The sequence below is a fragment of the Zeus faber genome (assembly GCF_960531495.2).
Source record: "Zeus faber genome assembly, chromosome: 15".
In the NCBI taxonomy this organism is placed as follows: Eukaryota; Metazoa; Chordata; class Actinopteri; order Zeiformes; family Zeidae; genus Zeus; species Zeus faber.
In genome coordinates, this window is record NC_137194.1 from 11,558,661 (window position 1) to 11,583,733 (window position 25,073).

General features: G+C 46.4%; 1 protein-coding gene across 1 annotated transcript in view; it reads left to right on the forward strand.

Annotated features, from left to right (window-relative positions):
- The window catches only part of l1cama (L1 cell adhesion molecule, paralog a), a gene marked incomplete at its 5' end in the record, with an annotated part of 56,643 nt that extends 31,901 nt beyond the window's left edge, over window positions 1-24,742 (forward strand). The window contains 25 exons of the mRNA XM_080014609.1: window positions 6,013-6,115; window positions 6,636-6,838; window positions 8,663-8,785; window positions 9,236-9,406; window positions 10,524-10,638; window positions 11,312-11,496; window positions 12,259-12,390; window positions 12,491-12,637; window positions 12,735-12,846; window positions 13,510-13,670; window positions 13,787-13,946; window positions 16,057-16,181; window positions 16,910-17,011; window positions 17,752-17,949; window positions 18,109-18,179; window positions 18,266-18,494; window positions 18,712-18,827; window positions 19,199-19,415; window positions 19,780-19,902; window positions 20,620-20,796; window positions 20,902-21,015; window positions 21,336-21,485; window positions 21,958-22,089; window positions 22,509-22,581; window positions 23,107-24,742. Of these exons, the coding sequence (XP_079870735.1) occupies window positions 6,013-6,115; window positions 6,636-6,838; window positions 8,663-8,785; window positions 9,236-9,406; window positions 10,524-10,638; window positions 11,312-11,496; window positions 12,259-12,390; window positions 12,491-12,637; window positions 12,735-12,846; window positions 13,510-13,670; window positions 13,787-13,946; window positions 16,057-16,181; window positions 16,910-17,011; window positions 17,752-17,949; window positions 18,109-18,179; window positions 18,266-18,494; window positions 18,712-18,827; window positions 19,199-19,415; window positions 19,780-19,902; window positions 20,620-20,796; window positions 20,902-21,015; window positions 21,336-21,485; window positions 21,958-22,089; window positions 22,509-22,581; window positions 23,107-23,356 (3,689 nt within the window). The 3' untranslated portion in view covers window positions 23,357-24,742. The remainder of the gene's footprint in view (window positions 1-6,012; window positions 6,116-6,635; window positions 6,839-8,662; window positions 8,786-9,235; window positions 9,407-10,523; window positions 10,639-11,311; window positions 11,497-12,258; window positions 12,391-12,490; window positions 12,638-12,734; window positions 12,847-13,509; window positions 13,671-13,786; window positions 13,947-16,056; window positions 16,182-16,909; window positions 17,012-17,751; window positions 17,950-18,108; window positions 18,180-18,265; window positions 18,495-18,711; window positions 18,828-19,198; window positions 19,416-19,779; window positions 19,903-20,619; window positions 20,797-20,901; window positions 21,016-21,335; window positions 21,486-21,957; window positions 22,090-22,508; window positions 22,582-23,106) is intronic.
- Between the last annotated feature and the right edge of the window lie 331 nt (window positions 24,743-25,073).

The following is a 25,073-nucleotide window of genomic DNA, read 5'->3' on the forward strand; positions in this document are numbered from 1 at the left end:
CGGATCACTGTAATTGGGCAACTCTGCACACCTCCTCCTGAGATCAGTCAAGAGTAATGTGGCTTCAGCCTGAGAAACCGATGGCAGAAGAGAACGACAGACGAACCAACAACAAGAGAGGGAGGAAAGAATTATGCATTGATTGGAAGAGCTGCTGTAGTCGTGTGTGTGTGTGTGTGTGTGAATATGAGAGAGACTGGAAGGGCCGGATTAGCATTGCAGCTGTCTCCCTTCGTCACCAACCTCCCTCCACCCGTCCTTCAACCTCCCTCCACATCACCTCTCCTTACTCTCTCCTTCGTCCTCTTCTCCTTATTCTAACCCTCCACTTCCACCATGAATCCTTTTTTTCTCTCTCCAAAAAACCTTCCCTCCCCTGTAGTTGTCTCTCTCTCTCTCTCTCTCCCTCTCACTCTCTCTCTCTCTCTGTCTCTCTCTCTGTCTCTCTCTCTCTCTCTCTCTCGCCCCTCCTTTCCTTTGTGGTTGACAAGGGAGGCCACAGAGTGTAATGGCTCATTTAATCCTAATGGTGTTCGTTTAAACTACCCAATTAAGGACCTAATTCTTGTTTGGTCTTCATTTCGTTTCATTCAGCGACTTTGTTTTAAACCTATTTGTTCAGTTTGAGCATGTGGAGAACCCCCCCCCCCCCCCCCGCCCCAAATAATCCTCTCTCTTTTTCTTTACTCCAAAGAAACAGCACAATTAATTCTCTTCTGACAGGCGGGAAGATGCTTGAACCACTTAAGATGTCTAGCGTCATCAACAAGATGAAAGAGAAAGAATGCCAAACACCCCTTCACCCCTTTGGCCTCCACCCTCCTAACTCCCCTCTCCCCCCACCCTCTCCTCTGCTCTAACCTTCCTCCTCCCTCCAAGGTCACCCATCACTTCAGTTTTGGCAACGCCAGCCATCACTGTTCGCCTTGAGCCAAAAAAATGTTGGATCGGTGCGGCCGCGCTCCTAAAACCGATGCCAAGTTGCTCAAAACAGTCATGGCCTCCCTAATATCTTCCTTGTCTTTGTCTCACATGTGACTTTTAGCAGCTCTTTGTGTGTGATACTGAGTACTGTAAACAGTCAGCAGGCGGCACCGTATGGTGCCGTGGGGATGGACGGGCGAAGACCCGCTCCAAGGGTACAGATGGATAACGCGCAGCCTCCCTGCAGGGCGGCTCGCCTCACTTGACGTGACCGATAGCGTCTTTATCACACACTTATCACCAAGGAAAATCCACCCAGTACACGCCAAAGTGTTCTGTTCGCTAGGAAAGAACCCCGGCCACTCAACCTAATTACTACCTATTTGTTGATCTGTCGCAGTTATTATCTGATTTGACACTCCATCAATCTGCGTCTGTCGGTCCACAGCCCATATGGGCTCTGGGAGCACGCCGCTCTTGTTGTGGCATTCAGTCCATCTGTGCGGCTGAGTGACCCTTTCATACGGGCCACCGGTCCTGTTATCTCCCAACTGGACATATTTTAATGGAAACTGTTGAAGACAATGTCGCCGGTTCTCAGTAGGGTCTCACATTGTTCAACCTTAATTGGTTTGTTAACTCCGAGTCTCCGTCCGTCTGTAGGTCTGACCACATGGCGCCGGGCAAATTTTTCTCCTATACTGACACATGGCCCCTCTCTACCCCTCCCTCCCTCTCTCTCTCTCTCTCTCTCTCTCTCTCTCTCTCTCTCTCATTCTCTCTCTCTTTTTCTCTCTCTTTTTCTCCACCCCCTTTATCCTTCAGAGCAGCAGGAGGGCGTGGACCTGAGCTAAAGGAGAGAAATAGAGGATAAAAAAGGAGAGACGTCGCCGAAGTCGACGACTGCCGGAAGAGAGGAATACAGCAACACACGCTCGCTCAGCACGAGTGTTTGTTTGTGTGTGGGTGTGCGGGTGTGTGTGTGTGTGTGTGTGTGTGTGTGTGCGGGTGTGCGTGCGTGCGTGCGTGTGTGTGTGTGTGTGTGTGTGTGTGTGTGCGCGGGCGCGCGCGCGTGTGTCGCCGCTTACCGGTGTGAGCAGGTGGGACTTTGATGGGACACTGAGCAATGTCTCACACGCAGCGACAGCAGGCGGGCAGTAGGGGGCGGCGCACCTCCCTCCACCTTCCTCCCATCTCTCTGCTCCTCCTCCTCGCCCTTTTCCAGGCTCCCCAGCCCGGCCAGTCTGCCATACACATCCCCAACAACTGTGAGTACACGTTCCCAAGCACAAAGCGCTCAAAGCCGTGGCAAACTGACAGCCTGTGTGATGTGCAAATTACTCATTTGGTGTGTTAATTTCTGTTGTGGCATGCTAATGAGTTGTTGATTCATCAAAGGATCCTAATAATGATCTATGATCGTATGAGCTCACGGATTATGTCTCTGTTTAAATAACCTCGAATACGCCAGGTTTATTTTTTGTAATATTTACCAAAGGCAACTACGGTAATTCAGTAAACCCTAGTCTGGCTTTATGTAATGTCTAATTACATTGTGATTGATCACCGATGATTTGATATATTATTGATCGGGTTACCATGGTGCAAAGCGGTGTCTGATTTTCGAGTAATTCAATCAACAATTGAGTTGTATGAGGACAACCCAGCGACATCCTTCTCCCTCTTTCTCATCTTTCCTTCCCCCACGATGCAATATGCAGGCTTTAGAAATAAGCTGAGTTTGTGTCCCTGCAGGGAAATTGATTCTTTGTCTCTGCTCCTCCTTCCACTGACCTGCCCACGGAGCCCAGAGAGAGAGAGAGAGAGAGAGAGAGAGAGAGAGAGAGAATATTGTTTCTGTCGCTGCTGTTGTTGTTTGCTCTTCATCTTAGGCCAGTCGCAAATGAGTCACAGGCTCTCACTCCCCTACCCACGCAGATGGTGAGGATGTGTGCACACGTGCACTCAAACACACCGTAGAGGCACACAAACTGTACGTGGGCACACACACTCGCACACATATGGCTATTCTCTAAATGCTGATGAAAAACAGTAAAACAGTCAATCCAACTCTCAGAGGGGCGAGGTGACAGGCAGGTCAGGGGTCAGAGGGATGGAGGAAGAAGAGGAAGGGGGGAGCAGGACGAAGATGTAAAGGTCAAGGTGGCTCCTGCCTTTCAATTAGCGAGCCTTGTGGATGGCCTCGGTGATCGATAGAGGAGCCGCATCCCGATGAGCATCATCTTGAAGACACACTCCATTATGGGCGAAATTGCACCCGCTTTGTGGCCCACTCGTCATAATTGTTGTTCAATTATGAATGATCTTTGTTCCTTCGTGTGTATTCTATCCATCCCTCTATCGGTCTGTCTGTCCGTCTCTCTGTCCGAAATAACGTTATTTTGCCTGTCTCTCTCTCTTGCTTACACAATGGACTAACAGACCGCATAAGTGAACGTAAGTGCTTTAAACTTTATTGACATTTCCATCTGTCTGTCCTGCTGTGGTGGGTTGGCAAGAGCCCGTTGTAAAAACTCGTTATCAAGTCCTACGTACTGCGCTGTGATTCCTCTTGATAAACCTCCTATTAGTGGGTTTCCAGATGGCAGAGAATGTATTTGTGTGTGTGTGTGTGTGCGTGTTTGTTCATGGGAGATCTGACATATTTTTTTCTGCACATATGCGTGTGTGTGTGTGTGTGTGTGTGTGTGTGTGTGTGTGTTTGTTCATGGGAGATCTGACATATTTTTTTCTGCACATATGCATGTGTGTTTGTGTTTGTGTTTCTGTGTATGTGTGTGTGTGTGTGTGTGTGTGTGTGTGTGTGTGTGTGTGTCTGTGTACGCCTGGTGCCATTGTGACAGTACCACCTATAAGTGTGTGAATATCTTTGTTTGTTACACTTTGTTTGTATGTGTGCACAAGTTTGTAGACGTGTGTGTGTGTGTGTGTGTGTGTGTGTGTTTACTCTCCCTGGCTCCCATTAGGAGAGCTCTCCCTCTCCCCTAGGGAGTAAGGTATTGGAGGAAGTGTGTGAGGAGTTCCTGTCGGTATGGAGGCAACAGTGCTGTCAGATCAAAGACGGAGAGACACCGGGGTAGACGGAGGAGTCAAAGCACTCAGCTTCGGCTTCCTCTCCTCCTCTCCTCTCCTCTCCTCCTCCATCAGCTGAGGAAGCGGCATTATCACCTCTAACAATGGGGATTCTTTCATCAAAATCCCTCCTTTTTCTTCTCTGTCAAGATCTTTGCTCTGTGCGTGTGTGTGTGTGTGAGTGTGTGTGTGTGTGTGTGTGTGTGTGTGTGTGTGTGTGCGCGTGCGCCCGCACTCAATCTCTAATTCTGTTTCTGTTGGGTCTGTTCTTTCTTCATCTTTTTTTCCCTTGATGCCCTCCCTTGCTCTCCTGCTCCGCTACAGTCCTTCTCCCCCGTCCGCTCGGCTCTCCGTCTCCATTCCCTTTATCTACCGCGATTCTCTCTCTCTCTCTCTATCTCCATCTCCGGTGTCCTCCTTTACCCATTTACCTACCAAATATAATTTTATCTCAGACTCCGGAGCTGTGTCTTTCCCCTAGGGACACGCAGAGAAGTGTAACAAGTATCACGCTATATCCCCTGTCCCATTGCCAATAGAGACAGTATTCAAAACTAAAGAGTGTTAAAGAAGCCAAACATAATTGGAAAAGAGCATGAGCACACACACACTTCCCCAGACACGCGAGGAGTGTGCTTTTCAGTATGTGTAGGTTTTATTGTGCGTATATACTGTATATCAGGGTGTTTACCAGGTCCTTGAGGTGCTTGAAGTGCTTGAATTTCATCTTCAGAAATGTAAGTACTGGAATACATTGAAAATAGCCCTCTTATGTGCTGAAGTGCTTGAAAAGAAAAAAAACCCACGATAATTGAAAACCCGTGATACTTCCCCTGGTTTTGTTATCCAAATCATAACGTAATAAAAAATTGCCAGAATTGTTGACGACAGATTATGCCAGGTAAATGTAAATCTAATCCAGCATGGTGGGAAATAGACGGTCTAATAGTAGATGAATTAAATTAATAATAGATATAGGTATATATATATAAAATGGATATAATAATATGAATAATAGACAAGGGAACAAAGATTATATTTTTATTAATTTTCAATGTGATCTCTATCACATTGAAAATTGATTATATTTGTTTTGTTTAAAGTCCTTGAAAATAAAAAAAAAAGTGCTTAAAACACTACTGCCAGAATGATATATACCATAAATATATCGTATACAGTGTGGATCCTCTTCCTACGTTCACGCCGCAGCTTGTAAGGGAAAGCCTTTTATTGTGGTCATTAATCCCCCTTCAAAGAGAAAGAATCTCTGCCTCATTTCCCAAAGGCCGACAGGGCCTCTGGCTCCAGCGCACCATGCTGTCTCTCGCCACCACCGACCCCTGTGCCGTATATGTCTTTTACATAGACTCTCCATCTGACGTTATGCTGTATCAATTTCCTCTCATCTCAACCCATTTTCTGCCTGCACTCCTTCTCCTTGCACTCTTTCTCCATCCTTTTAGCCTACATTTCCCTCTCCAGGGAGTCTAAGTGATATTGAATGAATACACTTATTGGTAGTTGTTAAACTATGGAAATAAATGGTGTCTCTGTTTCTCCCCACACTGATCCTGACCGCAGCTATGGGTCGACGTGGAACGTTACATTAGAATTATGTTTTGTGAATGTGTTGTTGGTGTGTGTGTGTGTGTGTGTGTGTGTGTGCACACAAAGTGCAGTGTGAGTCATGTCTGGTGGTTTAAAAGGTGCGGAATAAAAGCTTGTCGCATGGCCACAGCAGGTCAGGGGCATGATTACAGCATCCCACTTCCTGTGTGTGTGTGTGTGTGTGTGTGTGTGTGTGTGCGCGCGCGCTTACGCTTACGCAAGCTCATGATGGATGTTATAACACTGTGTGTGCATGTGTGTGTGTGTGTGTGTGTGTGTGTGTGTGTGTGTGTGTGCGTGCGTGCGTGCGTGCGTGCGTGCGTGCGTGCGTGCGTGCGTGCGTGCGTGCGTGCGTGTGTGTGTGTGTGTGTGTGTGTGTCGTTGCAGTTAAGAAGCCTCCAGTGATCACCATCCAGCCAGAGTCGGTCACTGTCTTCAGCGTTGAGGACCTTGTCATGAGCTGTGAAGCCTCAGGCAATCCTCCACCCATGTCAGTGAACACGTATAACACACACATATACAGACACACACTCTATGTACCGCACACACACACACATACCAGATACACATTGTACATACACACCTACATGTGCATATATTATACATTCACATAAAGTCGTCCTACTGCTGATGCCGTAGAGTAATGTTTGTCGTGCTTTTCCTCCTGACTAAAATGTACTCAAATCTATGACCTTGCTCGTCCTCTGCCTCACTGCGAGCTATCAGTCAGACAGACCACTCTTTCATTTTTTATTTTTTAACGAGGGATTTGTGTCATTAAACCCTCAAGCAATATTTTCGGTATCTTGCAGCCGCTCCGAAGAAGCAGGCCGTTCCCAAAGCAGAGTCAAAGATTAATATTGCTTTTAACACTGCGTCAGCCTTGTTTAAAGAAGCTCTCTGGAAAAGGGGGAAGTTGATGTATGTGATGTAGAAATGTGAGTTAAAGAAAAAATGACCTCTCAAGACTCGAACTTTACCGTCCTCCTCTGCTTGTTTTTCCTTCCAAGTTTCCGATGGACAAAGGACGGGGAGGAGTTCGACCCGGGCACCGACCCCGAGCTGAAGGTGTCCGAGCAGGCAAGCTCCATGGCGTTCTACACCATCAGTAGTTCCATGGATACCCTGATGCAGTACCAGGGCAAATACATCTGCTACGCCTCCAACGCGCTGGGGACCGCCGTCTCAAATGAGGCCATACTTAACACCGACAGTATGTTCTACCTGTTCTACCTACGTTATCTCTATAAAATATATATAAAATTATATATATACAGTGGTACTTTGACTTACGAGTTTAATTCGTTCCGTGACAGAGCTCGTAATTCAATCTGCTCGTATAGCAGATCAATTTTCCCCATTGAAATTAGTTGAAATGCCATTAATCCGTTCCAGCCCCCAAATAACCAGCCCAAATATTTTTTGTTACGTGTTTTAAAATAAGAAAAATGTATTTATAAATAACAAATATTGTATAAAAAAACTAAATAAAACATGATGAAAGAGAATGTAAAGAAATAAACAGGTTTTATGAAGTGCATTTACTTGGAGATCAGACGACTTGGACTAACGGAAGATGCTGGCGGAGGTGGAGGGTGGAGGAGTTTTGTGCTTTTTTGGTCGCTGTCGTTTGTTGCTACACTTTATTGCTAAACTTAATTGCTACAATTTATTTATAATTTTTTTTTCACTTCACTTTCGCTTAACTTAAAAAGATTTGCCAATTCCATCACACGCACACCTCGCTCATGTTTTTCTATGATTTCATGCTTTAATTCACTCGACATCATCCGCTTCTTCTTCGCAGCACTTACTTTCTTAGCAACCATGGTTGGGAAAAAAAAAAACCAGCAAAATAACTGCACAAAAAGCACAAAATGCGCCAACTAGCGGAGGCGTACCTGGAGCTCGCTCCTCGTAACTCACATTTTTGCTTGCAAATCAATACAAAAAAAATCTATGGAACCACGGCTCGTAAATCTGAAAACTCATATGTTAGTGCACTCGTAAATCAAGGTACCACTGTATATAGAATTCGTCATTTTCTACTATATCAGAAGAAAAACAACACCGCAGCCCCTCAAAGCGGCTGGATTCCGCTTTAAGATTACACTGTGAGTATGACCAATGGCACACAAAAGTACCTCCCTGGTCTGGTTTTCGGAGAGCGTGATGTCAGCTCTGTGTGTGTATATCTTGCAGCTGGTGTTGTTAATGAGCTCGTGAACAAACAGAGCCTCGGAATGAACCTGTTGTGCGTCCACTTTACGTGGAGCTCGTTTTGCTCGCGGGCGATGGCTTCCGCTGAGGGCTCGTATGTGGCGGTACTGCCACCTGGAACACAATTAACACTGTCCCCAATTTAATAGCATGTTAATCAATGTGAGACCCCCCCCCCCCCCCCCCCCACACACACACACATAAGTATACATTCACAAAAACACACACACACACACACACACATGCTGAGGCCCCAGGGCAAAAGTAGAAAGAGTGCCTGCATTTTCCATCTACCTGCAGCCTGGCTCTCTCCCAGGCGACCTCCTTGCCTCACAGTTTCCCTGACAACGGTTTCCCCAGAAACGCTCTTGAGTTGATGTCAGGCGAAGCACTCTTGAGTAGCTGGTGACAAGACAACGGCTCCTGTGGGGTTATCGAGAGAGAGAGCGAGAGAGAGAGAGAGAGAGAGAGCGAGAGAGGGAGAGGGAGAGAGAGAGGAAACCCGTCCGACTCACAAAGCAGATCGTTTCACCTCGGAACGACGGCGGCCGTCTTTGAAGAAGCCGTTCATCAAATCGCTAAACTTCCGCAAACAGACGTCCATGACTGTGGCAGGCGATGTGTTTGCTGCCACAGCTTTGTGTGTTTACACGCCGACATGTTTCACATCTCGGGTGACCTTTTCAGAAATACGTGGGAGGCTTGTTGCTTTTCACGTGTGTGTGTGTGTGTGTGTGTGTGTGTGTGTGTGTGTGTGTGTGTGTGTGTGTATGAATGTGGGAACAGCATAATGCAAACGTTATTCCCCCAAACCCAGCGCTCCCGACCCTGCAGAAAGCGAAGAAGGTGAAGAAGAAGGCAGAAGAGGGGGAGAGCGTGGTTCTCAAGTGCAACCCCCCGCCGAGCTCCATGGAGCCCATCATCCACTGGATGGACCGGAGTGAGTCCCGCTGTTCCTCCATCTCCCCTCATACTCCACACACACACACACACACACTGTTCCACACACACCTCCAAACACTCCATACAGTTCCTGTCATTGTACCATTTCCATCAATGGAGTGATTTGGAGTTAATAATAAAACTGGAGTTATTCCCAAATATTAAACTGAAAAATCTATACTCTCCAATGGGTCTTGGTATTAGAATTATTCTCAAGGTCTATTCCACTTTCTATCTCTCCTCTTTTTCAATATATTCCATTATTCTCAATCGCTTTTCACTTTGTAAAACCTGTCCTTTACCGGCTTTCCTAAACAAATTAATTTCTGTAATTTATTTTTTCCATTTTTTCTAACTCCTGCGACATCTCTCTCTCTCCCTCTCTCTCTCTCTCTCTCTCTCTCTCTCTCTCTCTCTCTCTTTCTCCCACTCTCTGTTATCTTTGCAGGACTCCACCACATCCAGCTAGACGAGCGCGTGATGGTTTCTAAGGACGGTAACCTCTACTTTGCCCACGCGAAGACTGAGGACAGCAGGAGCGACTACACCTGCAACGTGCAGTACCTGGCGACACGCACCATCCTCCCCATGGAGCCCATCTCGCTGGTCATCACCCCCTGTGAGTGCCCAGCCGAGAAGTCCTTCAACCAAACTGTCCACCAGTTGTCTGGACCGAGGGGAACTTTCCCGTGAAATGAGAACTTCTGTCAGATCATCATGTGCCTTTTGTGTTCTTTGATTCATGAGGATAAGAAGATGTGTCCCGTATTGGTCGGAAATATTTAAGGAAGCGTCAGCAGATGTCGTGTGAAATTCCTTGTGATTGTTGTGAGAGTCCCTTCTTCCCTTTCACTCAACAGGAGTTGCCTTGTGTATATAGTAACATTACATTTGTCATCATTACATTTGTTGCCCATGTATATAAGTAGGAACCATGATACAGGTGCCCGATGAATAACAGGAAACAGGAAGTTGACAGCGATTACTCATCAATTATTATGCATACATTTTTAAAGCCCGTCACAGGCTTATTTTGTTTTAGAAAGTCTCTAAATTCGATTTTTGTGAAAATCGAATATATTTTCATTTCAAAACTTTCACAGCTGGCCTTGTGACTCTGAGCAGAAAGTTCCGCTATTGATGTGAAAAGCAACCCTATTGACCAACACTGTTTGAAACAAACTATATAACCTGGCTGCCATTTAGGGGAAACGAGCACAACTAAAAAGTTAACTTGAGAAAATTGAGATCGAGTGCTTCTGAGCACCAAAGTCAAGCAGAGGGTGGGTTGGCAGCGCAGTGACCATGGCAGGTAGAACATTCCAGAGACGGCGGGGGGGCTCCTCACCCCCACCCGGTCATAAAGACATGCAGCTCACACTGAGACACGGCTACCGCTAAAATCTGTGACCCGCGTAGAGGTCAGAAAGATTAACACATGTTAACACGAGAGCGTATATGTGTATGAAGTGTGTGATGTGATGTGGCATTAGAGCAGGAGGGGACGCGCAGCACCACATGGAGCCCAGCGAGGGGTGTGTATCCATGTCGGACCCTCATGGCAAAGTGGCTGCAGTGTCAGCAACACCGCAGACATCCATCTTAAAGCAAGCCTGCAATTTCCCATACATATGTATGAATTCTCTCTCTATCTCTCTTGGTCCCTCTCTCTCTCTCTCTCTCTCTCTCTCTCTCTCTCTCTCTCTCTCTCTCTCACTCGCTCGCCCTGTCTCCAGCTAACTCGGTGGTACGGAGCAGGAGGCCTCAGCTGATGAAACCTACTGGAACCCACAGCACTTACCATGCCCTGAGGGGCCAGACCCTGGAGCTTGAGTGCATTGTTCAAGGCCTGTGAGTGGTTTTCCGTGTGTGTGTGTGTGTGTGTGTGTGTGTGTGTGTGTGTGTGTGTGTGTGTGTGTGTGTGGAGAGAGAGAGAGAGAACGAGAGGGAGAGAGAGGGAGAATGAAAGGGAGGGATTTCTTTTCCATACCCATCCGTCTGGAAAGTTATGCCACGACGTCTCGATCAATCTTAACTGCCTCTCCTCTTTCTTCCTCTCCTCCTCCCCCCTCCCTGCTCCCTCCTTTGTCCTTCCATCATCTCCCCGCTCGACCTTCTCACCTCTCTTCATTTCGTTGGATAAACCATCCAACCGTCCTCTCTGTATCTCACTCACTCTTTCGTTCGTCGTTCGTACTATCCTTTGTTCCTCCCTTCCTCTCTTTGACTTTCACTTTACATTCTCCTTCATTTGTTTATTTGTTTGTGTATTCATTTCTACCGTCTTCATTACATTTTCCATCCTTTGTTCCAACATTTCTTCCTTCCTTTCTCTCCCTCTCTTTCTCTCTTGCCATCTCTCACTTTGTATGGTTGGTTCATTTGTTAATTTGTTTGTGTGCTCGTTCTTCTTATTATTAATTCGTTCCTTCCTTCCTGCCCCTTAATTACATCTTTCCTCCCTCACACACACACACGCGCGCGCGCGCACACACACACACACAAACGCACATACTCATACCAGCCCCACTCCCACGGTGATGTGGCTGAGGAAGGACGGTCAGCTGTCTGAGAATCGCACCTCCACCGAGATGTCCAATCGGCGTCTTCGCTTCAGCAACATCTCTATGAGCGACGCTGGAGAGTACCAGTGCACGGCCAACAACTCCCAGGGAATCGTCATACACACATACACTGTGACTGTGGAAGGTATGGAACACACACCCGATGACCCATGAATACATGCATGTAAGACACACACACACACACACACACACACACACACACACACACACACACACACACACACACACACACACACACACACACACACACACACAAGCACAGTTTTCCAAATCTATCAAACTTGACTGTAGTGCAGAGTGGAGTAGTGAAACTCTAGCTCTAGTCATGATTTCCCTAGTGGTTTGTGAAGGAATTGCGGGGGTCTACATCAAAATCATTTTTTTGTTTCTTTATTTTACATCCTCAGGATAGATTTTTTGACAAAAAAAAAAAAAAATGGTTGTTGTTATAAGATTTGAATGTTTTGTCAGAAAGGTAGGCAGAGAGATAGGTGTTTGTATGTAGCCCAATTTTTTCACTCCACATCATCAACACAACAGTCTATTATCAGCAGATAATGTATACATTATCTGTCTATAATAGGGAGCAGGGGGTCCTCAGTCAAGGCCTAGTCTTGGCCTGAAAAGATTGGGAATCACTGATCTATCTCACATTCATGAACATTCAGTCACACACCCATCCACTTACACATGGCACTTACACTCACTCTATATTATTAATACTATGTATTATGAATTCAAACGTCATTGTTGTGGGCTCAATTAATTAATATGTACCTCTCATAGTCTCCTTGTGGCTTTAACATACAGCAGTGACACATGTGACATGTGCTTTAAATGTGCACCATGTTGCTCACATGCACCTGGTACCCTGTGTCTGTTTTAGCCGCCCCCTACTGGATCAAGGAGCCAGCGAGTCAGTTATACGCCCCAGGAGAGACTGTCAGGCTGGACTGTCAGGCTGATGGCATCCCTTCTCCCACCATCAGCTGGAGCATTAATGGAATTGCCCTCGCAGGTCAGGAAACACACACAGACACAAACTCCCATACGCAATCATGCACACACATCATCTTTAATAGATGACTGTTGTGTGCCTACTGTATGTGTAATAACAGAGGTGGACAAGGACTCCAGGCACACCCGGGCAGCAGGCGGCTCTCTGATCCTGAAGGACGTGGACTTCGGTGACACCGCCATCTACCAGTGCCGGGCCTCCAACAAGCACGGAACCATCCTCGCTAACGCCAATGTCTATGTGATCGGTGGGTACCTAATAGTATTTTGTTGTTAGCAAGACCACATAACTGTGTACAGTATATGCGGCGTGTGTGTTCCTCACAAGCCTGTGTGTTTTTTCAGAGCTGCCCCCCCAGATCCTGAGTGAGGACAGGACCACATACACAGTCGTAGAGGGACAGAAGGCTGTGCTGGACTGTGAAACCTTTGGCTCTCCCAAACCCCAAATCACGTGGTGAGACACCAGATCTGAGACACACCGTGATCACACAAGAATGCTGTTTAAAAGTCTCACAGGAAAGCACAGGTCGTCTCAGGAGTCCAAAAACGGTGTGCATAAAGAGTAAAACAAAGAAGAACTTTTTTATTAAACAACATTATACAACTGTATACATCGGCGCAGAAATAACATTTATAGTGAGGGAACCAGAATAATATATAGCTTAATTTTTGAGATATATAGATTATAGTTATTGATCCCGGAAGTATATGAATGGAAATGTGTGAATGTATAACTAACTAAATCTTTACACATCTCTGTAAGTTTTCGGCATGGCTCCTCAAAAGCTACCTCAATTACAATATGGTAATTTATGCAAATGTATTAATAATCTATATTGCAATAACGTAATAATATTTCCTAAGAACCATATTCCTTGAAGGCAGTGGACTGAAGATCCCTTGGACCCCCCGTTCCAATATTGTATTCTATTGCGTATACAATACGGGTTGTAAAGTATCATTTTCAAATAACTGAATGATGTTAGATAGGCATTTTCCTTCCATTCTGCAACACTTTTTCCAAAGGTCCCATAATGTTAATGCATAATGCATAATGTTTATAATATTCTGAGTGTGTGTGTGTGTGTGTGTATGTGTGTGTGTGTCTCCTCCGCAGGGAGAGCAACGGTGACCAGTCCATGCTCGCTGATTCCAGAGTTAATCCGTTTGCCAACGGAACACTGCAGATCTCCAGCGTCACCCACCGCGACGAGGGGACGTTCACCTGTTCGGTGCAGAACTCCAACCTGTCCATCAGAGCCGAGCTGGAAGTGCTGAGTGAGTGAAACACACGCTCCGGCAAACAACAACAACCAAATAAGAAACACAGACATCAATGTACAAACACACACAAGCTGGACGGTGTTTCACGTCTCTTTTTCGGTCTCCCCCAGACAGGACCGTCATCCTGTCTCCCCCCCAGACCCTGAGAGTGCAGCCGGGGAAGACAGCCATCTTCACCTGCATCGCCCTGATCGACCCCAAACTGACCCCACCGCTCATCCAGTGGAGGGTGCGCGGAGTCAAACTGTTCCAGTCCTACGCCGAGGACAAGTAAGGCTCAACTCCAGCGACACAGAGGGATGGGAAATGATGCGGAAGGTCCGGATGCGAGTAATGATAGTGATGGTCTATTTCATTCTTACTGACCGCCAGAGACAGCGTTTCACACTGGATGTATCCACCAAGACCAGACCTGGAGCTCTGTTCCTTCAGGTCTTCTCACATAAAGGGAAGAAATGCAGGTCTAAAAAAAATTTGCTCATTCCAGGAGAAGTTTACAGTCTAAACTTTAAAAAAAAATTAAAAGAAAAAAAACAGCTTTACACTCTCATGCAGTGTGGGGTCTCATCGTGATCCTTCATCCCCCAGAGGCTGAGCCCTTCAGTTTGACTGCAAGCACGTTGAAACAGCTTTGGTATCCCTAGTCTTTGTGTACGGTTCAAGGGCCAAATCACATTAGCCAGTTAAATGGTAGCAAAAGAAGGATATGAACAACAAGGTATCATACTTGTTCCGGGTGCATGGCTCCTCTGCTGGCCACAGACGGACTTGATTTCTGTCCTTGGCATTTAGGGGCGGAGCGCTAGAGGCAGGGCTTAACTCACGGTGCCTGCATGAACTGTTCCTTCATGCCACTGACCCAGAAGGTCACTCGACTCGCTCAGGTCGAAGGTAGATACCCTGGCGGCGGAGATTCAAGATTCAAGATTCAAGATTTTTATTCGTCACTTACATATACATACTTTCATACATATATACAGTGAAATGTAATGCAACGCACCCGGTGATAACACACAATATGTCCTAGGAAAAATTTCTTTCTAATAGCCCAACTAACTGACTCCTACAACGTAATACAGTAAGTTCAATACTTATAGAATAAAATAAAAATATATAGAATAAAATAAAATACAATAAAAATAAAATGAAGTAAAATGGAATAGATAGAGGGAATATGCTTATGTATATGGAATAGGCAATTATGTATATAAAGATATGTGCATTAAAGTGGCATGTGAATAAAGTGAGGTAGTGTTTGGGATAATACAGCACAGTATACAACAGTACGGCGCAGCAATACAGCATCACGAACAACCCTGAACAGTGACACAGTATGCGGTACAGTATGCTACATACAGTACAGTAAGGTAGTGGAGCCTATGTGTATGGCTCAGTGAGGACCACTGGTGAGGTCAGCATTGACAGTTCTAATGGCTTGCGGGAAAAAACTCAGTCTCAGTCTCTCTGTTCTCGCTGTGTGACTGCGGAGGCGCTTGCCTGACCGCAGCACCTGGAACAGTCTGTTGTTGGGGTGATGAGGATCCTTCATGATCCTGCGGGCTCTGCTACTACACCTCCTGGTGTATAACTCCTGCAAGGGGGAGAGGGTAGTTCCAGTGGTACGTTCAGCTGAACGCACCACCCTCTGCAGGGCCCGCCTGTCCTGAGCAGTACAGCTCCCAAACCTGGCAGTAATGTTGCCTGTCAGGATGCTCTCCACTGCTCCACTGTAGAAGGACTTGAGGATCCTCACCGAGACCCGGAAGAAGCCAGTGCGCGAGAGCCCACTCTACAAGAAGTGTTGCCACATCATGGGCAGCCCTGAAAGGCGTGCCATTGAGAGACATCTGCACCGCAGCTACTTGGGAATCCCCCTGCACATTCGCCAGTTACTACTGAGTCAGCGTCGCCACTCCAAGTGCCATAGGAATGGCGGTTCTACCAGGGCCATCAATAGGTTAGGTGAAGGGTGGTGGTTCCTCATGACCTTGTTGGTATCAGTCATCCAGTGTAAACACGTCTAAAAATGAAATAGAACGAGAGTTACCTATGTAACTATGGTTCTATGAATTCTGGATGACTGCCAGAGTTCTCTGTCCCGGGGTCCCATGTGATTATATAGGGCGGCACCTGGGCACCGGGGATCACATGTGACTTTGTTGATATAAAATTCTCTCTAAGGTGGATAAATCCAGTGTGAATTGTCATCCAGAATTCACAGAACCGTAGTTACATACAGTACATAACGCTCGACAATCATGTCAATAATGAGGAAGGCTGTTGAGGATTAAATTCATGACTGACGGCAACCATGGTGATGATGAGCAGACTCATGGCGGAAGAGGAAGATGTTTATTCTGATCTCCTCTTCTTACTCAAGGTACACATTCGAAGGGTCCGACCTGATCGTGGCCAACGTGCAGCTGGAGGATGAAGGGCTGTACACCTGTCAGGTCATCACTAAGCTGGACATGGCAGAAGCCAGCGGCTCCATCACTCTAGTGGGTAAGGACTTAGAGTGGCACCATGTGCTTGCTTGCCCCTCGCCGTTAAGGTTTTAATGAGATTAATGAGGCCAATCCAATAATACCAATGGCTACCATTTATAGTCATAACATACTTTTGGCTTCATGGTGTTGACTTAAATCAACATATTCAAACTTCAAAGACTGTGCTGTGGAGAGGAGTGGTAGCTCCATGTCCACAGTCACCCTATTTTAATGATTGCTTCTTTAAATATAATCAAAAAAACATTCATAACACAATCATCCAGAGGAAAATTGTGAAGGGATTAATCATGGAGATATTAACCAGATTCAACAAGATAAAGTGACAGAAAGTACTTTACTGTGGGTGAAATGTATGTTCCATGTAGTTTGAGTCTGAAGTTTGGCCTGCTGACTTGGAATGTGTGTGTTAAAGAAAAACTCTGCTATTTTTTTAAACCTAAACTTTATTTTTAGATCATTGGGAAATGGCAATTTATAAGATATACGTACCTTCTTCAAGAGTTTTCCTTTCAGAACTGTTCTGAGACCAGCCATAAGAGCATCTTCATTTCTCAATCCATCTCTTTCCCCGTTGGTCGAGGCTGAACATTTCATTCGAAATGGATATTGACATGATCTCTCTGTAGTGCACGTGAATAACTTGCAGAATAACTCACCCTGGATGAAATGTACAGTAGGGCATTGAATAATTAAATAACTGAAATAAGTGTCATCGCCACTCAGATCGCCCGGACCCTCCAGCCCTTCTGCAGCTCTCTGATTCTAAGCGCCGTGCTATCACCCTCTCCTGGGCCCCTGGTGAAGACCACAACAGCCCGGTGCTAGGTACACACACACACACACACACACACACACACACACACACACACACACACACACACACACACACACACACACACACACACAGACACACACACACACACACACACACACACACACAAACACACACACACACACGCGCACACACACACACACACACACACACACAATTGGAAGATGCATTTAGCATAATTTCATTGTATCAGTGATTGTTTAAGAGGTTTTTTTTTCTTCATTTTTTAATCACTGTCCTGTTTCAACAAGCTTTAGTTGTGGTACAATACAATGCCAGCACTGTTGTTGGCATGCATTATAGCGGGCAACTTTTATTTATTTATTTGTGCTTTTGATGGAAATACAATTCTACATTTCCACTGGCAGTGGTAATAATTTTCTCTGTAATGCTGCTGACTGCTGTGTAAAGATGGGAGATATGCACACCTGCACAAACGCAAACACACTCGCACAAAGCTTTTTGTCTTGTTTAACTGCAACACACTGCATTGAAAATCTACATTGTTTATCTCCCCCCGGGAAAAATAAAGGCTGCTCTGCTTTCATTACTCTGACAGAATTATTTGTTGCCAAGCAGCGAGCCCCTGTGAAGCCGAAAGCACCTCAACGTCCTTTTTTTAAGTATTTACTCATGTCTCTATTGTTACATTGATATTAATCTCTCTCTCTCTCTCTCTCTCTCTCTCCATCTGTGTGTGTGTGTGTGTGTGTGTGTGTGTGTGTCTCTCCAGAGTACGTGATTGAGTTTGAGGACCAGGGATCGAAGGAGAGGGGCTGGGAAGAGTTGCAGAGAGTGGAGGGGAACCAGCAACGCGCCAGACTCCCTCTGCAGCCCTCCATCTCCTATCGCTTCCGGGTAAAAGCGATTAATGAAGTGGGCCTAAGCGACGAGAGCAAGCCCTCCGAGCTCCACAGCACGCCAGCTGAAGGTAAGAGCTGTAGCTTGCATTCGATGCATTCAAACATTATCTTCATTTTGTGTCCTGTAATGGAATGGCGGACTGGAGAGACCCTGGCCGCTCAAACCAACCAACATGGACAAAGGCTGTTTAAACTGATGATTCTTCTCTTGCTCTTTCCACACACAGCGCCAGACAATAACCCAGAAGATGTGAGGAGTGAATCCGTGGACCCAGACACTCTGGTCATCACCTGGAAGGTACAACACACGTTAACTGTACCTGTTGTTTTTTTCCCCCTAATACCATTGATTTTGTTTCTAATCGACTGTGACTGTGACTCCAGGAAATGGACAAGCGCAACTTCAATGGTCCTGAGTTCCGGTACCGGGTGTTGTGGAGGCGCGTGCTGGGCAGCGGGCCCAAGTGGCACACCAGCTTAACCACAGCACCGCCCTACGTTGTCAACGACATCGGCAACGACTTCTCTGCCTTTGAGATCAAAGTCCAGGCTGTCAATCAGGAAGGGGAGGGACCTGAGCCGGACCCCGTCATTGGCTACTCTGGAGAGAATGGTAAAAATCCGAAGAAATGTGTTTGTCTTTAGCTGGAATTAGTTTGTTTGAACCTTTGAAGAATTAAGGGCAAAGGTGTCTCGTCTTTTTGCTCATAGCCTATGCATTTGATGCAAAACTTCCGATACCTTTTTAACTCTTTAACTGAATTCCTTATTGCACGTCACCTTCCCTCTGTGTTGTTCTTATTCTCGTTGTGTTTCTCTGTCCCTTGCAGTTCCCTTGGAAGCGCCCATGGATGTGGGCGTGGTGTTGCTGAACAGCACGGCCATCAGGGTTACTTGGGCACCGGTAGACAGGGAGACAGTAAGAGGACACCTGCTGGGATACAAGGTACTGATTTTGCATCCCTCCCCCTCTGCAGTTTGGTCTAACATATTCAGTCCTCATGAATAACACATCCCCTGCATTTACACAAAGCACAGTTGCTGCTTCACCGCACAAAAAAAGTTGCACTGTTTAGCATCAGCAGGGATGAAACATTCAGGTGATACAACCGTGCGATTAAGAAAGAGCTTATCTACCGCGCTTGCAACAGCTGTTGCCTTTAAGCCCTTTAAGAACATAACATATTTAAATGTGTTTAAGCCATTCACTAGGAAACATCAAGTTTTTTTTATGTAGAAAACAATTAAACAATTAGGGTAAATAAATATTTTTCAGCACATGAGCCGATTTACCAGCTAACCCTCCTCCGGATGCAGATCCACTTGACCAGGTTCGGCTCCAGGGTCCATCACCGAGGCCGGAGGTCCAGGGAGCCAGAGACCACGGTGGTGGTGGAGACGGGAGCAAACGAGGAGAAGAGGGTGATGAACGACCTCCGACCGTACTCCCACTACGCCTTGACTGTGGCTGTGTTTAACACCAAGGGAGAGGGACCCCTGTCTGAGGCCCTGTCCTTCAAGACCAACGAGGGAGGTGAGAAGGCGAGGGGAGTGAGAGGAATAGAGAGAGGGAGGAAGGGGGGGAGGGAGGGTGGTGCGGAAGAGGCGTCAGGGCAAACGTGACGGCTGGAAGCAAGAGCTGTTGTGACAGAGAGGGAGGGACGTGTGAGGAGAGGAGGGAGAAATCCACCGAGTGCGACAAGAGGAAACAACATCGATATCCACAGAGAGAGACGAGGTGGAGGGGACAAAATAACAGAGAGAGACAAGGTGTGAGGGAGGGTGAGGGGACGTGTTTTGAGGAGCAGGCGATGTGGGGCGGGGAAAAGAAAGTGACACATCAGAAACACGTTATGAGAAAGGCTAGTGCTTAACAGTCAAACTGTTTGTGTTGCCAGCTCCCGGGCCTCCCATGTCCTTGATCCTGGATAGTCCCGGGGAGACGGAGATGACCCTCCACTGGGCTCCGCCCCACCAGCCCAACGGTGTCCTCATCGGATATCTGCTGCAATACCAACAGAGTAGGTGCTATTTAGAGGAACCATATCTGTGACAACGCTATTTCACATTGAAGCTAATGTTTGATGCTTGTATTGCCTTCGAAAACCTTGTGACAGTTTCCATGCCTACAGGTGTGGGCTCAAGGAGGGAGACTGAGTCGGAACTGTAAGTGAGAAAACTCAGCTGGCGTAGTTTTATTCGGGGCTGAACAGAAAGGCTCAATGGCCAAAAACTCAACTCCGCACACTCAACATAAAACTTAGAGAGGCGGGAGAATAAATGAATGAACGAACGAAACAACAACTAAAAAAAGCAACTCGCGTGTCTCTCGGGCGGCGATCTGGTCTGCCGGGTCAGGCTCCGGCACCACGCTTCCTCCTCACTGAAACAGACAAATAACACAGAAGAAAACTCGCCCCTGCCAAGTCGGATCCATGGGTCAGAATCGCCAGATTTCGATACAGGTGCGCCGCCGCGGGAAGGAACCAGCGCTGGGTCCTGGAGAGCGAGGCTTAGCCACGCCCCCTTGTCTGCCACACACGCGTACGATACAAAATGAATATTGAAATGCGTATGATGTAAGACAATACATCCTCAGCATGATCAATAAAAAAAAGCATCAATACAAGACCTTCCTAATGGTGCTCATCAATCAGTCGCTGTGTCAGATGCCATCGAGAGTGTCGGACAGCCGGTGTTGATGGAGCATTCTTGTTTTGTGGTTTTGCCGTCGTCAGTTGTGGAGATGGATGACAGCCCCATGCAGGTTGTCACCATAGACGACCCCACGGTCACCCAGCTCACCCTGAAGAGCCTGGACCGGCACAGCCGCTACCGCTTCTACCTGAGGGGGAAAACGGTCGCTGGGGATGGAGAGCCCATCGCCAGGGAGGGCGCCACCACGTTGGACGGAGGTACAAGCGCTGGCTGGTCTTTTGATCGTTGTCACGGAGGGCACGCATGGAAACATAGATATAGTGCGACGCAATTTGGAGACCTCTCTTTTCTCATTGTTTCAGGCCCTTCCTTGAATGTCAGCCTCTCTGTTGGAGAGAACTGTGTTAACCTCAGCTGGACGAGCAAGGATAGGCACAGGAACGTGGGCTTCCATGTCCACTACTTGAATAAGAATGGTATGTAAGCTCATTACTTACGCAGTATGTGAATATTTAAACCTTTATTGCCGTTCTTTACCCTTCGAGGATGACTACATCCCACGTCCTTTCTCAAGGTCTTTTCTCTGCTGTAAAGGTTACCTTCTTCCCTCTGGGATTTGTGCTTGGGAACTTTTTTCCTCTGGTACAGGAGCTACTGTCACACTGTCCTTTCACTGCACGCCTGTAAAAGCCGTTGACAATGTAATTGTGTAACCGTGAAGGGCTATTAAATTCAATTAGACCAACAATTGAAACAACTTAAGGAAATCTAGACTATTCAATACATTTTTCTGTAGGCGCCGGGAAATGGAAACGGTCAGAGAGGCTGAACTCCACCCAGCCTTTCTACCAGCTCAAGGGTTTGGCTCCCGGATCTCATTACCGCCTGCGCTTCACCTACAACAACGCCACCTTCTGGGAGACAGACATCGAGACCGAGGGGACAGGTACTGAGACTCATCTCCCCGCCCCCTTCCTCACCCTTCATCCCCTCTCTCCCCTCAGAGTTTCACACATCCACGCAGTCTGTCTCAGAGCGCTCCGCGCAGCCTGTGATGTGCTTTCAAACGCTCGTCTGAAAAGAAAGAGCTTGGTGAGCCATATGAAATGATCCATTAGCGCTGTTTGTTTGGGGCACTGCACCGTGTGTTTCTTGTTCCCCCAGCGGAGCGCCGGCTGACGGTGCTGCTGCGAGCGCTCGCTCCTTTTACTCCTGATCCTGCTCCCTCCCTGAGCACTTTTCTCTTCCTTTCATCCTTCCTTTTATCTCCTCCTTCCTACCCGTGCTTTAATCACATCTCGTCTCATGGTCCTCCCATCCCAATGTTCTGCCTTAATCTCTCTCTCTCTCTCTCTCTCTCTCTCTCTCTCCCTCTCTCTCTCTCCCCCTCTCTCTCTCCCTCCTCCCGAATCCCGAAGGAGTGCTGGAGGTGCAGACGGGCTTCGCCACACAGGGCTGGTTTATTGGGCTTGTGAGTGCCATCGTGCTGCTGCTACTGATATTGCTCATCCTCTGCTTCATCAAGAGGAGCAAGGGAGGGAAATATTCAGGTAAGACTCTCAGAACATCAATGCGATGGAACAGCTGGTGGCCTAATTGTTGACAACACTGGAACATTGTTTTTTTTCTGAAACTCGTAAAAAATGTACTCTTATGCAGGCTTAGACAGTATTTCAGCCCTTATATAAGTTAAGAAAAAAATGCAAATCCATGTGAAGCAAGTGCCAAACCACATAAAAATCCTCCGTGTAGATTAGTAATATCAACTCCCAGTGTACCATATGATGTACATTAATAGAGTAACACAGTCATTGAAGTCGTCTTGCTATCTGACAGGATCTCATTATCGGCTCCTCTGAGAGAGTGGCTTAGAGAGCAACGTGGAGAAGCTCTTACTGATTAATGCACTGATTGATATCCAGTAATCTCTCTCTCTCGCTCTTTCTCTTTCTCTCTCTCTCTCTCTCAGTCAAAGATAAGGAGGAGGGGCCCATGGATTCAGAAGCGCGGCCTATGAAGGACGAGACATTTGGAGAGTACAGGTGCGTTGCTCCAGTCCTTTTAGTTGCGATTAGGATCATTTCATAAGTGAGTTGTCTATCTCAATTGATCATGTGAAACACAAAAAATTTATGCAACCCTTATTCCGCCCCACATTGTTTTGTCTAACCCTTTGTGTGACGCTGTCCCTTTCCCTGTCTGATTCCTCCCCCCTGCGTTACAGATCTCTAGAAAGGTACGCTGCAACGGGCTCAATGGTGCACGCTTCCCCCGCTTGTGTCTTGTGTTCGACATGTCGTGGTCTTGTGTAAAACAGTCTTTCATTCATTGACCATTTCACTGCCTTTGTTCGCTCATTTCTTCACTGTTGGGATTGATATAACTGTAGTGTGTACTTAAAAAAAAAAATCAAACAAAATCTTCCCTTTCCCCCAGTAACTCTGGGGAAAAGGGCTCACTGTACCCATGACTGATGCATGTGATGATCGAGCTTTTTCGCAAAATGTGGCGAAGATACATCTCACACCCTCTTGACTTCCCCCCCCCCTCTCTTTCTCCCTCCACAGCGACAACGAGGAGAAGCGCACGGCCAGCCAGCCGTCGCTGTGCGATGAGAGCAAGCTGTGCAGCGAGGACAACCTGGACTACAACGGCGGAAGCGCCCTCACCACCGAGCTCAACATGGACGAGTCCCTGACCAGCCAGTACAGCCGGCCCAGCGAGGGCCTGGAGCTGCCACAGGGCCTCCTGGACAGCTCCCCCCTCAACCCCGCCACGGACAACAGCCTGGCTAACTCGGTCGCCATCCTAGATTAGCCGCCCCGCCGGGGATTTAAACATCAGACCAAAACATGCCAGTCGCGCCCATACGCTCCCGTTCCCGACCGACGTTGTGAATCATAGTTTTACGACTGACACACAATCAACAAGCGGACTGATCAGATGTCCCCCAGCAGTCATCTGATGGACTGGACTTATTTTTGACCAAAGGAGAATCTAAAGTAGTGGATGATGTGACACGAGTCTGACTGACGCGACAACAACAGGACCTCTGTGACCTAGTGATGTCCTTTGACCCCCCTCCCCCCACCACCCTTCTCAAAATCTGTGGTTTACAGCATCCCCGAGTGAGACATTCACCCCTCGCCCCTTTCTCTGTCACTTGCTGTCACCCTCCATTACATCAGATTGCGGCAGATTAGATTGGGAGACACTACAACAATAAAACAACTGTTTAGAAAAGTGGTAGACGTGGAGGGGTTTTGGACAGAGGGGCAGTGCGTTACGAAAGAGGGGGATGCTTTGGGAGATAGAGGGAAACAGACAGCACAAGGAAATATGGAAGTCTTAAAATCTTGGATGTTTATTATCATCACATTTTTTATAGTTTCACATTTTCTACATCTAGAGCCATTTGATGTCTAAGAATATAATTGCAAATGCTGTTTTCTTTCTACATTTTGGAAATTGCCTTTTTTTTTTTACATATTTTTTCAGGGTTTTTTTTACATTTATTCCATTATTCTCTACATTATTTATACCATTCGCAGTTTATAAAATGTTTGTTGACATATTTCACATTAATCAAAATAATTTCACTTAAACTTACCAAGTTTCTTATGAATAACATTGGATGCATAAGAGGAACTTGCTGTGAAAATGCTAAACAGCGTCCGGTGTATATACTGTAGCTGCATCTATCTATTTAGCCATATTACAGTATTATTATAGATATGTACATACATGCTCCTTATAAGTTCCTGTGCCTGCTGGGTCTGCATAGAACACCAGACTGATGTCATTAATCTCGCCTTTTCACCAGAAGTGTAATGTCCTTAATAGTATGATATTGTAATTCATTTGTGTAGACTTGTGTTGCTTTCTGTATCTGTCTGTCTCTTTCCATTGTGTATTAAACAATGTTGTGTCTGATAAACAAACTTTTCATACCTGTCCATCACACACATAGTCATGTAAGGAGCAGTATTTATGTATATGTACAGACTAGGGAGTGGAATTTTGTGGGCGCGCAAGTTGGCTTTTGTTATCAGGCCCTTTATCAATGCAACCTGACCCAAGCACGCTTAATGATGGCACGTTGATGTATAATTAAAGTAAGCAGTTGGCATTTACATCAAACTCATAGAATGTATTCTGTCTGAGGCCGGGTAGAAATGTTACATGGCAAAAAAATAAAAATCTACCGAGCTGACAGGTATGTGATAGGTTCACATAGGTTTTGGTATGGATACAGCAAGACCTGGAAGGCGAGGTTTTACCATGTCATTGAATGTAAATACTTATCTTACAGATTGTTTTGATGAGTTTGTTTGATGAAATGTGCAGGTTTCAAACCTGTCTTATTTTACAGTTTAAATTTATTTGAAAATGTTGCAAGTAGTTATTTTTCGTCTAGTACCAATGCTATGAATCAACACTTTCCTTATTTGAAAAACAATTGCAGTTGGCTGTTTTAACAAAATAAATAGTTCATAGTTGGAAAAAATAAATAAAGGCAACCCCCCCCCCCCCC